Source organism: Portunus trituberculatus, chromosome 35, assembly GCF_017591435.1.
Source record: "Portunus trituberculatus isolate SZX2019 chromosome 35, ASM1759143v1, whole genome shotgun sequence".
Taxonomy (NCBI): Eukaryota; Metazoa; Arthropoda; class Malacostraca; order Decapoda; family Portunidae; genus Portunus; species Portunus trituberculatus.
Window position 1 is genome coordinate 10,162,413 of NC_059289.1, and position 16,013 is coordinate 10,178,425.

General features: G+C 46.4%; 2 protein-coding genes across 4 annotated transcripts in view; one reads left to right on the plus strand and one right to left on the minus strand.

Moving 5' to 3' along the window:
• Positions 1 to 16,013, plus strand: part of LOC123513155 — a 143,753-nt gene that overhangs the window by 56,100 nt on the left and 71,640 nt on the right. The gene's annotated exons all lie outside the window — the stretch shown is intronic.
• Positions 1 to 16,013, minus strand: part of LOC123513154 — a 104,090-nt gene that overhangs the window by 26,433 nt on the left and 61,644 nt on the right. For all 3 annotated transcript variants that reach the window (XM_045270068.1, XM_045270069.1, XM_045270070.1), the window contains exons 4-8: positions 11,472 to 11,704; positions 10,905 to 11,015; positions 5,679 to 5,876; positions 4,383 to 4,534; positions 380 to 524 (exon numbers count right to left, since the gene is read on the minus strand). In XM_045270068.1, the coding sequence (XP_045126003.1) occupies positions 380 to 524; positions 4,383 to 4,534; positions 5,679 to 5,876; positions 10,905 to 11,015; positions 11,472 to 11,704 (839 nt within the window). The remainder of the gene's footprint in view (positions 1 to 379; positions 525 to 4,382; positions 4,535 to 5,678; positions 5,877 to 10,904; positions 11,016 to 11,471; positions 11,705 to 16,013) is intronic.

Here is a 16,013-nt window from a genome sequence, read left to right on the forward strand (position 1 = left end):
AAAAATCACTGAAAGGCTTGGAAGAAAGGCTGCCGCACATCAAGAGTGAATTTTGATATTCCAGTCGCCTCTCCACAGCCAGGTGTCTTAACAAGTCCCTCATCACACAGCCGCGCAGCCTTGCATATGAAAACTATCGGTGTTGTTGTTTGGCTTATTGCTGTTCGGTTAGCAGGGAGTTTTCCCGCCACCATTATTACTGTCAGTCAGTCGGTCAGCAAGCTGTGCCCCAATCAGTTAGTCAGTTGGTCAGTCAGTCAGTCGGCAGACGATGTTCCCGGCAGCACAGGAGCAACCAGCCTATCAGCAGGTAATATTCCTAATCGTTCAGTCAGTCAGCGGGTGACAGAGCTCTGTACCTACCTATAGACATACTCACAATGGACGGCGAGGGTGCGCTGATCGTGCAGGACGGTGCCCGCCAGGTTGGGGCTGAACGCCTTGCACACCAGCAGAGCCCCGTGGTCGCCCGGCTCGGGGGTCAGCCTCACCGTGCTCACGCTCAACTTGCCCTCCACCATCCGCTGTGGGATAGAAAGGGGCAATACATGGAGATGAAAGGAGGGCGAGATGAGGCGGTAAAGAGTGAGGCAAGGACGGTGTAAAGAGAGGACGTGATGAGGGTGAAGAAAGAAAGGGCTGAAATAACGGTAGGGCGGTATTAAGGGTGAGGAAAGGGAGAGCACGTGAGGACAACAGGGTTAGCGGGTAAGAGAGAGGGGCAAGGAAGCAGACAAGTGTGGTAAGGGGATTATGCCAGAGCAAGACAGATTAATTTGCTTGATGATGATGCAAGAAGGGAGACCTGTCTGGGAAAATGTAGGTGAGGGCTGGAAACTGTATAGGGTGAGAGAGAGAGAGAGAGAGAGAGAGAGAGAGAGAGAGAGAGAGAGAGAGAGAGAGAGAGAGAGAGAGAGAGAGAGAGAGAGAGAGATCCACAGACAGGCGGGAAGATCAGCTTACAAACAAAAAACGAGAGATGTTTAATTTGAAAGGAAGAAAAAAAAGTTGGCAGTTTTGTTTCAAGATTTCCTCTCTTAACATTCCTGCCGGTCCTCTTCAGACGCCTCCACCACCTGCATCCTGCCGCCTCTATATTCTTCCCCTCCTCTAACCAGCTCTGCTTACTTCCTTTTCCTTCCCTTCCGTTCCTTTTCTCTAATCCTTCCGGCGTGCTTTCCTCTCTTCCCGTTCAGTCCTTCCTCCTTCCTCTCCAATAACGAAGCTATTTTCCATCTCTCTCTCTCTCTCTCTCTCTCTCTCTCTCTCTCTCTCTCTCTCTCTCTCTCTCTCTCTCTCTCTCTCTCTCTCTCTCTCTCTCTCTCTCTCTCTCTCTCTCTCTCTCTCTCTCTCTCTCTCTCTCTCTCTCTCTCTCTCTCTCTCTCTCTCTCTTCCATTACCCAACATTTTGCTCCGGGCGAGGAAGGGGATGGAAATGTGGTTTGTAAGTGTATCTTTCCCGAGACCAACTGTGAATAGGAACAGCCTACAAAGTTCCCATAGTTTTTATGAGTTATGAAAAGGATCGGAGAAGGAACGTTTTATAAGAGACAAACATATGTAAAACAGCGCGTATTTGAGACGCTTGACTGTGTGTGTGTGTGTGTGTGTGTGTGTGTGTGTGTGTGTGTGTGTGTGTGTGTGTGTGTGTTTGTTTGTGTGTGTGTACTGCTGGAATAATTAATTAAGTATAATCTCACGAGCCGGCAACATACAGTATAGGAGAACAAACAGCAACAGACCTGGTGACACTTAGGAGAGTGTCTGTGATGAGTTACAATGTCAAACACAAACTAAGACACGTAAAGGAACACACACGATTAACAAATAGCAGGATATTCATTCGTCCCCACGAGGTAGTTTTTAATAAGCCACACAGTCCAATTTGAAGTAAGAGGTGCACGTAGCGAAGTAAAGGAGATTGGTGGAGTGGTGAGGCAAAGGCTGAACACTCACGCTCTCCTCGTCTGTGTGTTTGCAGGATAATGTGTCAAGAGTACCGTCTTCATTATGCCATTAGTAATGTACACACACACACACACACACACACACACACACACACACACACACACACACACACACACACACACACACACACACACACACCTTCCATTACGGAGATCATCTTGCCGCCTAAGCGTAGGTCCCTAAGCACCTTGACACGCGCGACAGTCTGCCATTAATTTTACTCCCGCAACACTTGTTTTTGCCTGTTTTCTTCTTGCACATTTAACATTAAACTTTGTCTGCGCTTACCTGACCCGATGGCTGCAATATCCTGAGTGTTACTAAAAGAGTCTATGGTGTATTCACGTAATAAATTTATGATGTCCATTATCATCTTTGATATAGAAATATTTCTTAGTAAATACATAGTTATATTTCTTCCCTTTCCCGACAAGTGAGCACCATGAGCCAGCACACACTTGTACCTGCACCTTCATCAAGGGAGTCGGTATGTGCAGCCTTTCATTTCCGTTACCTAAAGCGTTAGGAAGACGAGGGTGAAAGAACGAATTAGCACGAGTGAGTTTCCTTCTGTAGTAATATTTGTCTTCACTGTTCCCTACTGTAGACTCTCCTAGAGACCGCTATACACATGTGCATTATTCAGAAGGCTGCCCGGGAGGGTCGCCACTCTTGTTTAGCTTTGAAACTGATGGAGGCGTGCCGCGCCGCGACTCGAGCCTTGAAACTCACCTCAAAACCAGTGTTGACATCATTATCCACCATAAAAAATGAGAGAGAGAGAGAGAGAGAGAGAGAGAGAGAGAGAGAGAGAGTTGTATGGTGTGAGGTTTTAAGGTGGTGACAAGCCGCTATTGAGGGGCGTTCTGGGAGCCTAAAGGAGGAGGAAATGTGGACGAGATGGGGGAGCGGTGAGGGGCAGGTGGGGAAGCGAGAGAGAGAGAGATGTAGTGACTGGGGTAAAGAAGCGGTGGTGGTGGCAGGTAGTCGTGTTTGGTGTGTCAATAAACTGATTTGGTATGTATGCTGGTGAAAAGAATGAATAAACAGCTGAAACTGTATATGAATGAGGTGAGACATGATGGTGACGGTGGAGGGTGGAGGTATTGAGAATGAACTGAGGAAGGAAGCTGTGTCCTGGGATTGTGGGGAATGTGGAGGGGCGGGAGTGGAGTGGCAAAGGATGGCAGGAGAGTTATTTCGGCAGCGGCGGGAAGTAGAGAGGAAGGCGGCTTGTGTCTTGGGCTGTTGTCAGGTGGAAGCCTCGAGTGTGGCAGGCAATGTCCCTATAAATTCCTTCCTTTCTTATTTTTTTTTTTTTCAAATGTCAAAACTTCACCTGATCCTTTTTAAGAGACTGAAACTCTGGTTATCAAGACTCTCTCTCTCTCTCTCTCTCTCTCTCTCTCTCTCTCTCTCTCTCTCTCTCTCTCTCTCTCTCTCTCTCTCTCTCTCTCTCTCTCTCTCTCTCTCTCTCTCTCTCTCTCTCTCTCTCTCTCTCTCTCTCTCTCTCTCTCTCTCTCTCTCAAATAATGGAACCTCAGATATCTCCAGGAAATCAAGGGGATCTAAATTTCTTCCTCCAATATTCATATCTGGAATTCCCTTGCTGATGAAAAGTAATCCTTCTTCATGAGGTCTGATTTTCAAACAAGGAGGAGAAGAAGGAAGAAGAAAAGGAGGAGTTAGAAAGGCGCCCTTTTGCTGTACGTGGTCTTAAGTTGCTGTAATCTCGTATAGTCCAAACCAATATTACCACGCAAAATGTTGCTTGTCTGTTACTATTATCAGTGGATACTTTTAGAGATGGACGAGTGGGCGGTGGCGGACCGGTGGGTGGAGACATCAGTTAGTGGCAGTGAATCTTCCTGTACAAGTCCAGTGGGACATTAACATGTCCACAAATGTCGCCTCACTCCACAGCGTTAATAATGAAGAAGGGCGGACAGGGAGCGTCTTCTGCTAAATTGAATTGCGGGATTTCTTTCTCCCCTACGCGTGAGGATGAGCTGCTCCGACTTTACTCCGGATAATGTTCTTAAGAGAAGTGGTGGGGGTGACTGGGAGCAGAGCGCCGTGGTTGTATTGGTGCTCCTGCGTTGTGTGCTGTGCAGTGTGGTGTGTGGTGTGTGGTGTTGAGGGAAGCGATAAGGTGGCGTAAGTGTGGCGCTGAGAGAGTATAAGGTTGTGGCAATAGTTGTGATGATCGAAGGTTAAAGAAGCACAAAGAGAGATGAAGGTGTGGTGAGGCTTGTGGAGGTGAGGTGGTCTTGCTGTGGTGAGGCTTGAGAGTGGCTGTGAGATGGTCATGCTGTGGTGTGGTGTGTGTGGTGGTGAGGTAATGTAATACTGCAGCAGGATAGCGTGGCCAGCTGTACTTGACATGTCGTGGTGGTGAGTGTGTCTCTACTCACAGGCGGGGTGCTGGGTGCGAGCTGCCGCCCTCCCAACCACCACTGCACCACTGGCTCGGGCGACGACCCTTCCACGCGGCACCTGAAGGTAGTCTGCTGGCCGGCGCTCACCCACGCCCCGGGAGCCTCCAGCGTCACCTTGAGGGGTGGCACTGCGGGGAAAGCACAGGGGTTGTTACCGCGGGGCAACATTATCTCAATTTAGATTGCACTGGTAGAACAGAGACACCAAGAGCCCTGTTGGTCTGTAAGGCGATGTGCGAGTCGCTGCTCAAGTGTGTGATGTTCAGTGTGAGAGAACGGAAAGAATTCCTCTCCTTCCCATGCCTCTATCCAACTAGACCACCACCACCACCACCACCACCACCACCACCACCACCACCACCACAACAACAACAACAACAACAACAACAACAATAGCAATGGTAATATCAACTCTATCAATCCTGACAGTAATTGAAAAACGTATATTTTATTCACCATATTGTGTGTGTGTGTGTGTGTGTGTGTGTGTGTGTGTGTGTGTGTGTGCGTGTGCGCGTGTGCGTGTGACATTATTGGAATTACACTAGTTAATCACGGATGTGTGTGTATATATATATATATATATATATATATATATATATATATATATATATATATATATATATATATATATATATTAGTGTATGAATTATCCATGCATATATGATGTATCCGTTATTACATGAAGTTTACATGGGAACATTAATACAACATTTAATACATAACAAATTTAGTCTCTTCGTTCTCGTAAATTTAATGTCTAGTGTATTATATAAACGACAGACAGTAGTGTTGAGCGAGTTTTTTTTGCACTTTCCCTACAGTGTGAGGCAATAACCGCCTATAACGTGAGTGTATGGCCGCTACAGGGTTACACTCGTGCAGCGCTACATTACCATGCTCACCAATAGCTGTGTGCAGTGACAGTCCCACTAACTACCGCGTCAGGACAGTCCAGTGTCAGCGCCTTTTTTTTTTTTTTCTGTTGGTTCACTTCCTGTTCTGTCTTTTAATTTTCAAAAATGAAATTGAAAGAAAAATAAACTAATTTTGTTTTAAGGAAAATTAACTATTAATTTAGATAGATTATGATTTAAATGTGAGCTTCAAGTTTAGTTTTAATTTGAGCATTGTTCAGCGCTCTGCACGAGTCCTCTCTAATTTGTCCATTGCGTCTTTAAGGTTCTTATTGGTCGCTCTCAGTGGATCCTCATTGGTATCGAAGAACGTTTCATTTTTAGTTCCCTTGTACACACTCTTCAAGATACTCACGGTTTACTCTGAGTGTGGTGGCGACGGTATAGATGACGGTGTCTGAGGTGGTGTTGATGGAGGAACAGGTGATATTGGTGTCGGCGGTGGAGCGAGACGCCTCCACGTTGAGTTTTGAGATCACGGTAGAACCTTCAGGGGGCAGGTCACTACTCCGCCCTGCTCCGCTGCCGCCCCACACCAGCCTGGGAGGGGGATCTGGAGTGTGATCAGAGACGTGCACGTAAATATTGGGGGTGTTGTGTCTGTGGACTGCTGAAGCCGCCAAACCAACCTTAGAAGAGAGAGAGAGAGAGAGAGAGAGAGAGAGAGAGAGAGAGAGAGAGAGAGAGAGAGAGAGAGAGAGAGAACTAGATAAATTAGTATTAAGCTTTGTAAATGACAAAATGAAGAAATGACATATTAATAGATCAATAAAGGTCTTATTTCACTGGGCGTCTACACGTCAGTAACACCACCAGCAGCGTCTTCACGGCGAGGCTGTGGTGGTGATGGCGGGAAGAGGTGCTGGCCTCGCCGTGTACTTGGCGTGGTTATGGTGGGACGCGGTGCTGGCCTCGCCGTGTACTTGGCGTGGTGATGGTGGGACGCGGTGCTGGCCTCGCCGTGTACTTGGCATGGTGATGGTGGGACGCGGTGCTCGCCTCGCCGTCACGCACACGAAAATCCCTTTCCACTATAACACTTCCAACCGCTTTTGTTCCAAATGGTGCGTAGTGATGAGGTTTCTGCCTTGGATGGCTGCTGAGTGTGTTGCTTGTTTGCAGCTTCAGGTGAATGCATCATCAAGAACGCTGCGGGATGAAATTCATAGAAGCCTCCATAATTTGATCTTTCTACAGCCTATCTTGAACTTTGTCTGCACTTCAGGTGGCCTTGGCCGCCTCCACTAGTAAGGAGTGAGACAGAACAGCACGATGGAAAGCTAAGGAGCGGTGTGGCGGACCTCTGCTGTTCTGTGTGTGTGCAGCAAACCGTGTCTCTTGAACTCCACGGCGTTTACAAAAAACATGGAAATATTTGAAAAAAAAGAAAAAAACGTATTGGAAAACTGCTTCAGAACGAGTGCAATATTGGCAATGGGAAGAGGAATGCGAGCAATGAGGGCTAAGGGAAGTGTGTCCTGGACGCGGTGTCGGCGGCCGCTGGGAGATGGGATTGGGAACCGCTGGACTCACCGTGTTGTTTTTCCGATGTTATTTATGCTCCTGCTTTCAATTTCTCGCTCTCGGTGTGTGCTCCTTCTCCATAACTACTTGATTCTCAAGCGTGTGGCGGCGGTGGTTCCGCAGAGGGTTTTGAAATAAGCGATCGTGGTAGAGGCAGCGAGATTCTTTTGTTCCTTTCGCTGGTAAATTCTGAAACCCAATGCTTGGTTCTGCATTTTTCTCTACCTGCGACTTAAATTCTATCAAGGAGAAGCTTTCAAGACACTTTCCAAATTTAGGTAATGCTTCTGTCCCTTCCCTGAGTTGACAGCTGCAAGCGAGTGATGTACGAGGTTCTTATAATTTTCGCGTATTGCAACAGGAATAGTTCAGCGCAAGTTCGTTCTTTTCTTTCTGTTTTAGGTTTTCATTAAGGTAGGCATTTTCTTTTTTATTAGAGAGAGAGAGAGAGAGAGAGAGAATTGGGAACAGGTTCCATGTTGTGTCTCTTTCTGTATCTCATTCAATCCTCATCGTGTGCATGAATATTTATCCCATGGTATTTTATGCATCGATTTCATTCGTTATTGACACGAGCTTTTGTGCAGCATTTCGACGTCAGTTCTGTTCTGTGATCCCAGTGTCTGCTCTTGCTGGCTTGGTACAGAGCCCTGGCCGCGACTCACACAGGGCCGCCTTCTGAAACGTTTCAGCGTTACGTCTGGAATATTACATTGAACTTGCTACAGTGAAAGAAAGACATTGGTTGTAGTCATTGTTTGATATGAGCTTTGCGCAACTGATATAAATAAATAATGGAAATTGATTATCCATTTCAATGAAGATGTTAAGAAAACCCAGCTATCAAAATCTTATTTCCCTATTTAAATGTGTGTGTGTGTGTGTGTGTGTGTGTGTGTGTGTGTGTGTGTGTGTGTGTGTGTGTGTGTGTGTGTGTGTGTGTGTGTGTGTGTGTGTGTGTGTGTGTGTGTGTGTGTGTGTGTGTGTGTTAGCTCGTTGTTTGAAAAAAAAAGTAGTTTTGGATGTTTCCTTCGCCAGAAAACAATTTTTCTTTTCACGAAATAGTGAACATAGTGGAAGATTTGATGCCCACTGGCCACTGGCAGCGGTGAGCAGCTAGAAAGAAAAATAAAACACCACCACGTTTGTAGAAAAAATATTTATTGAGCGACCATTTATGAAAATATATTATTAATTTTTAGAAGGTACGATGATTTTATAAAAGTTATACGTGATGATGTGCATGAGAGAGAGAGAGAGAGAGAGAGAGAGAGAGAGATTAAAATGCTGTTGTGTTACATAATTTTTGCCACTAACAATAATAGGTCATGGTGTCAACACGCAGTGCAGTGAGTCATCCCCGTTATGCAGGAAACCTTTGTGTGTGAAGTGTTTCCTTGATCACGTCAGTTGCTGGAGCAGTGCCGGGACGTGCGAGGCTTGCACTGCATCTCAACGCTTGCCATTGTTCCACAAACGTGAACACTGACAAAATCTTCATTCATTACCGTCGCGCACATCATGCTCATTAACGATTAGCATGTTGATCAAAGGTAATTATTTTTCCCGGAATGAATTAATCTAGAAAAGTATATCTGTATAATTGTTTCTTTTCCCCCATCTGTGTAATGGAGAACGCTTTTTTCCCGCCAGCTCATTAGCCAGTCTTTTGCCGTATTTGTTAATTGAAATATCAAGCTTTATGTATTGATGGTGAAAGAGCTTTTGTAGTCATAGTGAAAAAATAATCAATGCGTTATGACGAGACTGTTGTGTTGGCATGTTTTCTTATCTGAATTTGAGTTATTTTTTTTTAAAGGGACAAGAGTTATTCCTTCCAATGTAAGTTTGGCAACTGGCTATCAAAGTCTTGGCTCTTGCTTTTAGTTAAATGTGAATTTAGTTGTCTTTTCTCGTGGCAATAAATGATTTGTTTTCTGCTCATTGGAGTCTTGTCTCTCATTTCCGATGTCTGAATGCGCCTTGCAACTGAACGGCCCGGCTCACTGAACTCCGGCCTTTATTACTTCGTGCGTCACTCTTTGATCTTCCATGGGAATATTGTCACTTTAATTTTGTGCTTGTTCACGTGGAAATTTTGCATACTCTTTTATAGTTTGCCTTCAGTAAAATAATGTCAATAATTTTGTATCACCAAGCATCACGTCAGCCCGGTTTTTACTATTATTGTTTCGTTATCTACGTTTTATCATTTTCTTCTCAGCTTGGGTAGGAAGTTCTCATTTACAAAACGGGAAAATTTCTTCTAAATGAACCACTCTGCTAATATATTGAAGATCAATGAACCTTAATCCATTCACATACTCCTTGGCTTTCCGCACCAAGTTCCTTCTCTTGCCTTACTTCATTTGTTCCTTCACTTGGTCTTGCTTAGTAAAAACTTACGATGGATCCTCACTGAACAAGGTTACAATGTTTGCTGCAACATGCAACGATTAGATTTGACTGCGGCGATGACAAAATAGTAGAAAATTTAGAAAAACGTACGAGTAGATACACAAATTCGTTCATTCTCATTTGGAAACATGGAAGCGAGGCACATCATGCTGGGAAGGAACATCAGTGCAAGGTTATCTGTGTGTCTTCTGGCTTAACGGAATCTGATGAATCAATAAGAAAGAGAAGAAAGAGAAAAAAAACGTGAGGTACCGGATCTGTGCATTGGAGCACCATAAGCTGATTGCAGTGATGACGGTGGGTGGGTGGGAGAAGGAAAGAGACGGAAGATGTCACAGAAGGAACAAATTGAGATGTTGGAAGGCGACAGGAAGGATGTGGAAGAGGTGAAGGAGTAAAGGAGGGGAAATGGCAAGAAAGATCAGGAAGAAAATGAAGCACGCGTGCCCTTGAATGAAGAGAAATAAATAGATAAATAATACAAACAAATAGAAAATTAGTAAAATGCTCCGGTGTCTAGTGCTAAGCCAGCAATGAATGTTAATAATGCTGGACGAACGTTTATATCAAGTATATAATTTCAAGCGTCTAAAAAACACAACGTTCAATATAGAGTAAAAGTAAGATATCTTTGTCAGTATTTTAAAGGCAAGTCTCTTGTTGTATGAGCCGAGTTGCAGCTCCCCTCTCAGTATGTGTTGCAAAGGTTTGCCCTGCCTCCAGGAGCAGCGGGAGAGACTTTGGACGTTGTTGTATCCCAGAGGTCTGAGTTTGGTGGCTCCTGGGATCGTCTGCCCTCCATTCCACTCGTAAATCTGTCAGGCTGCGCCGCGAGGCAGGCAGGCAATGAGCTTCCCCCGCCAAGGTATGTATTTCCATCGGCGAACACTGAAATCTTTTGTATTAAGGAGTTTGCGAAGGTTTACAGCCACATTTTTCTTGTTGAATTATTAGAGAAGTGTCTGTGGTGTAATGTCAACGCCTCTGGTCGCCTCGTGTTTGCCGCCGGCCCTTGATGCTGCCGTGTCTTGGAAAATATAAAGTGAACCGTGGACAAAACTGAGAATTTTACGATGTCGAGTATCATGTGAAATTTTCTCCGTTGAATATCAAGAGTCTCGTCCATTCACCTCTGGAAATATGAATTGCTACCCTCTCTCTTTTATCGATAAATACAATTATTTATTACCTCAAAATCAAAAACTTTTTCAGTCGTTACCTTTACATATATCGCCCTACCCTCTCCTGCCTCGCTAAACACTCGTGGCACTTGCATTCCTTCCTCTCCGTCTCGCGCTCACCACTCACCTTTATGTTACAAGCTGTGCATTATCCGCGACTCACAAGATCAGTAACCACGTTTGCTTTCCTCGCAAGCCTCATCATCTTGCTGCCACACGTTCCGCCACCAGCCAATAATTCACTTATGAAAGCAGCTCGCCTTGGCGAGCGAGCGTGTGGTAAAATGTTCTCTTTTTATCTATATGTATATGTATTTTGAGAATGTTACTAAACACACACAGACACACACACACACACACACACACACACACACACACACACACACACACACACACACACACACACACACACACACACACACACACACACACACACACACACACACACATGCACTCACCTCCCGACGAGCGACACAACATCCTGACCACGGTGCCGTCCTCATAGGGGCCAATGGGACCCTCCAACCGCTGCCCTGACTCATCCTGAAGTTTGGGGAAGCTCGGCGGGTCTGTTGAGGAGGAGGAAGAGGAGGAGGAGGAGAAGGAGGAGGAGTTGGAGGAGGAGACGACGGAGTGAGCGAGTCTGAGCGGGTTGTGTGAGTGACATGACCTAATATTACAAGCTTAACCCCAGCTCGTCTGACAGCCTTAAGTTCTTCCCTTCATACAAGGTTCGCCTGACACTGAATTAAGCCTGGCTTATTGTCCTTAGTGTTGTGTCCCGCTGAGGCAACGCCAGTCCCTCCCTGCCACCCCCAGCATCTCCTTGGCGCTCTCTGCTCCCTATTGCTTCCCGTGCTGTGTCGCCATTAGTTCCAGTATTTCAGCTCTAGCCCAAGGCATTCCTACATTGAAGGTGATTGTCAATTAATACTCAAAACAGACTTAATGTGTAAGAAGCAGATCCTGACTTGTAGAATCTCTGTAATCCGTGCACTTCTCATTCCCTTCTGCCGCCCACTCACCTTCCACACTGAGCGTGATCCTCTGTGACCAGGACGGGGACCCTTTGAAGTGAACCTTGCACCGGTAGTTGCCCTCGTCTCGCCCCGTCGTATTCCTCACCAGCAGGTGGGCGGGGTCGCTGGAGGTGTCGAACCACGCCCTCTGCTCCTCACCCCACGCCGTCTCGTCACCCCATTGTCGGGCACGCCTACCGGCCTCGCCCGCCTGGCCAAGCGGCTCTCGGGAGTCGTAACTGTGGAAAAAATGCACATACTGAGGTCAGAGAGCGAGGTGGGGGGTTGTCCAAGAGCCACTCGGCGTCGTAGTAGAGAGAGAGAGAGAGAGAGAGAGAGAGAGAGAGAGAGAGAGAGAGAGAGAGAGAGACGAGAAAGATGACGATGACGATGACGATGACAACGACGTACTTAAGAAGGCATGCTCTTTCGTAAAATGCCTTTGCCCATCCAAGACTCATCGGCATAGACGAAGTCATGTCGTGGCCACTCAAGTTACCTCGCTTAATCTGGAAACTTTTACCTAGAAGAATCCTCGGGCATTTTCTTAAGAAGTCTCACCTTTCCACCCGCAGCCAAGCCCATAAATGATGGAGCAACTCAGGACACAGCAGCGGCGTGCGTTCATCATTCAGTAGTGACAATGTCTGAGGGAACTGCCTGAGATATTTGTAGTAAAACCCGCGAAAAGCCCTTTGAAAAGTGAACAGAGCAAGAACTAACTCTAAAATCTTGAAAACTACTGTGATTCACCTTTGTCTACAAGCTCTCTCTCTCTCTCTCTCTCTCTCTCTCTCTCTCTCTCTCTCTCTCTCTCTCTCTCTCTCTCTCGTAAAAATACCTCATACAAATTATCTGAAAAATATATATGCATTTCCTTGAAGCGCTAGCTCTCACATTCCTCGGGAACGATCATCCAGAGGTACTGTTCCCGCCGGACACGTCTCTGCACAGCCCTACACAAGGACCCCATGCTCCGTCCCAAACGTAGGACGCGGTTACAAGTCTGACGGTCGTTCGTCTTTAGCTCTATTTTCGTCTCATTCAGCGGCAGGATGATGCGGGGATAGTGTGCAGGGAGGAGGAGGGAGGCTTGTCATGGTAGTATGTGTAGTGGTGTACGTTGTGGTGTATCACATGTTCGCCCCCACCCAACCTGCGGCTCCTCAGGACCTCTGCGCTGGAAATGTCCGCAATATCTTATTACTTATTACTAATTGGTGCCTATGTCTGTACTAATGTCACTGCCACTTCGTTTAATGATGTGTGTGTGTGTGTGTGTGTGTGTGTGTGTGTGTGTGTGTGTGTGTAATTCACTTCACCTCGGTCTTCTCCTGGTCACTCAGCCAGTCTTCCCCATTACGGAGCGAGCTCAGACCGATCTTCGGGTAGGACTGGGACCACAACACACTCCATACACCGGGAAAGCGAGGCCACAACCCCTCGAGTTACATTCCGTACCTATTTACTGCTAGGTGAACAGGGGCCACACATTAAGAGACTTGCCCATTTGCCTCGCCGCGCCGGGACTCGAACCCGGCCCTCTCGATTGTGAGTCGAGCGTGCTAACCACTACACTACGCGGTGTGTGTGTGTGTGTGTGTGTGTGTGTGTGTGTGTGTGTGTGTGTGAACTTTTGTGCCCATTAAAGCTAGGGCTATTCAACCTAATGGTATTATGAGATGAATTAATCGATGAATGAATCAATTGTCCTTTAATATGCCCTGCTCAACTCACTGCCGATCTGGCTCAGCGTAGTTTCTATAATTAAGAGAGATAGCGATGCCTCGCAACTATTGACGTTGTTGGGACGCAGTAATGTCATTATTTTAGTCTTCAGGTTGTTTCTTACGTCTTGTCCACCAGAAAGGCTCTTCCTTCTCTGCTTCTTTGCTTCACCATCCTCTTCCTTCCCGTCCATTACCTTCCACTCCACTCCCTCGTCACATCCCGCTGTGCTCTTTGTTCACACTGCTTCGCAAGAGAGAAAATAATAAATGTCTTCATCCAGTGTGTTTGCAATGTGGCTGTATCTTTATGCTGTCTCTTGGAGCTTTTATATTGCTTGTTTCTTTGTGTTTTCTCTATCTTTTTTTCCTGCTCTTTCACTTTTCTTTTCACGATTTGTATCTGGTCTACATCTCGTGAATCCACGCCTCACCCCTTCTCGTTCTTTCATTATATTTACTTTGTGTATCAGATGTTTTGTAAAGTCTTCAGCATCATCCATTCTTGACCCTTCTCCTGCAGCCCTTGTGCCATTCCCTGCATGATTGTTATCCTATTCCTTCCTTCTCTTTCTTCCTCCCTCCCTCCCTGCACACAGTGACTCACTGAGCGGATTATCGCCTCCCTGCCTCTGGTAAATACATCTCTCTCGTTCAATAGATGAGAAAACTTTCGACGAAGTGAGTTTTCTATGTATATATATCTTAGCTTTAAGCAGCCACTTTAGATGCTTGTGTCGCCACCGTGTCGTTAATACTGTGTGGAGAACAGAGGCAATTTTGCACAGAGTATCAAAAGAGGCGGAGAAGTAAAAGGAGGGAGTGAGGGTGGAGTAGGAGAAGGAGGAGGAGGAGGTGCAGGATAAGAGAGAGAGAGAGAGAGAGAGAGAGAGAGAGAGAGAGAGAGAGAGAGAGAGACTTGCGTTGGCTTGGCTTGGCGGCGTGGTATGTTAATATTGTTCTTGCCAGGCTGAGTGTTGCGTGTGTGTCTCAGGGGAAGGGAAGAAAGGGGCGTCATTCACACTTCCACTCACGCTTTCCATTCACTCTCTCTCTCTCTCTCTCTCTCTCTCTCTCTCTCTCTCTCTCTCTCTCTCTCGTGTCTCCTTAAGGTAAGAAGAGAAAGTTTAAGGGAAATTCACAGAATATACAAATCGGAAACGCCTGCATTTCCGTCACAAAGAGGGTTGTGGTGATGGTGGTGTGATCGAGGCCCGGCGCGGCACAGCACAGCGGGAAAGTGTTCGGTGTCCAGCACGGGTACACAATAAACATCATATAAACATGCATATTATGAGTGAGCGTTTCCCCAATATCGAACAACGGCAGTGCTTCTCCAGTTGCGTATTGCTGGTGACACTTGCCTCCGCCGCACACTGTAAAGAGCGGCTTTCTGCAAATCACTTTCCCGGATTGCACGCATTTTTCTGTTGCTCGTTTTTTCTCTATACGAGAGTTAATCCTTACTTGGCAGGTGAGACTGTTGTGCACTGTCTTCATTGTAGAATATGTGATGGCTAAAGCAGGAGGAAAGACGCAAGAACCACTACTCAATGAGCTTCTGGTGCCATGCCGCTGTGTTGTCCAACCACTCAGTCCTCCACCAGGCACCGCTATCGCCACATTGAAATGATAATGAAAAATGAAAAATAAAGGAAATTAACAAATAAAAAGAAGGAATTACAAACATGACAAGAGACGAAGAATACGTTTGCAGAAGAAAGACGGAAGAGGAGGAGGAGACTGATTGATTGTTTCACTGCGTCACGACAACGTGATCATAAGGCGCTACCGAAGATGAAGGGCCAAGATTAAGGTGGAAAGATGGTGTATCGAGCTGTGATGAATGTAGCGGCGGGGGAGTGAAGGAGAAGAGCAAGTTTAAGATTAAAGAGGAAAAGTGGTGAGAGGAAAGATATGCACGGGAAAGAATTGGTGAAGCCGGCGGCGCCTGATCGAGGGGCGAGTGGAAGCGGTTGACGGAGAGCAGCGAGCCAGTAGGAATATCGGCAAGGCTTGCAGACGAAGAGTTACGGGAGAGAGAAGCCCTGGTGAGTGGTGACATTTGCCTGTAATGTAAAGTGTAGAGGGGAGAGAGGCGGCGGGTAGCGGCACTGATAAGGGAAGTTGACGTGGCTTTTCCAGATGAGCGAGTGATCAGGCTGCGTCCCAGGGCTTCGCCAGTGTTCACCCCAGCAGCTAGGCGTACAGTACAACACTCGGCTGAGACGGGAAGCCGATTTGCGCCTCTGTTGGTATTTTTCTATGAAACTGTCATCATTTCTTAAGCAGGGGAAAATATAACTGACCTTGAAATAAATGTGCATAACAAGTGATTCCCCATCCACCTTCCCTGACTCCCTCCATTTCTCCCGCCACCACTAGGATGCTGCTAGTTTGCCTTACTAATCTTGTTTCTACAATTATTATGACATTATTTTCAACATATGTATCTTTTACTCCGTTTCATGTTGCCTCTCTGTTTGACTGACCACTGCGATACCGTGAACTGCATGCAAATACTACAAAGAAAACACAAGGCGACGTGTAAAATGACCTATTAATAACACACACACACACACACACACACACACACACACACACACACACACACACACACACACACACACACACCGCGTAGTGTAGTGGTTAGCACGCTCGACTCACAATCGAGAGGGCCGGGTTCGTGTCCCGGAGCGGCGAGGCAAATGGGCAAGCCTCTTAATGTGTGGCCCCTGTTCACCTAGCAGTAAATAGGTACGGGATGTAACTCGAGGGGTTGTGGCCTCGCTTTCCCGGTGTGTGGAGTGTGTTGTGGTTT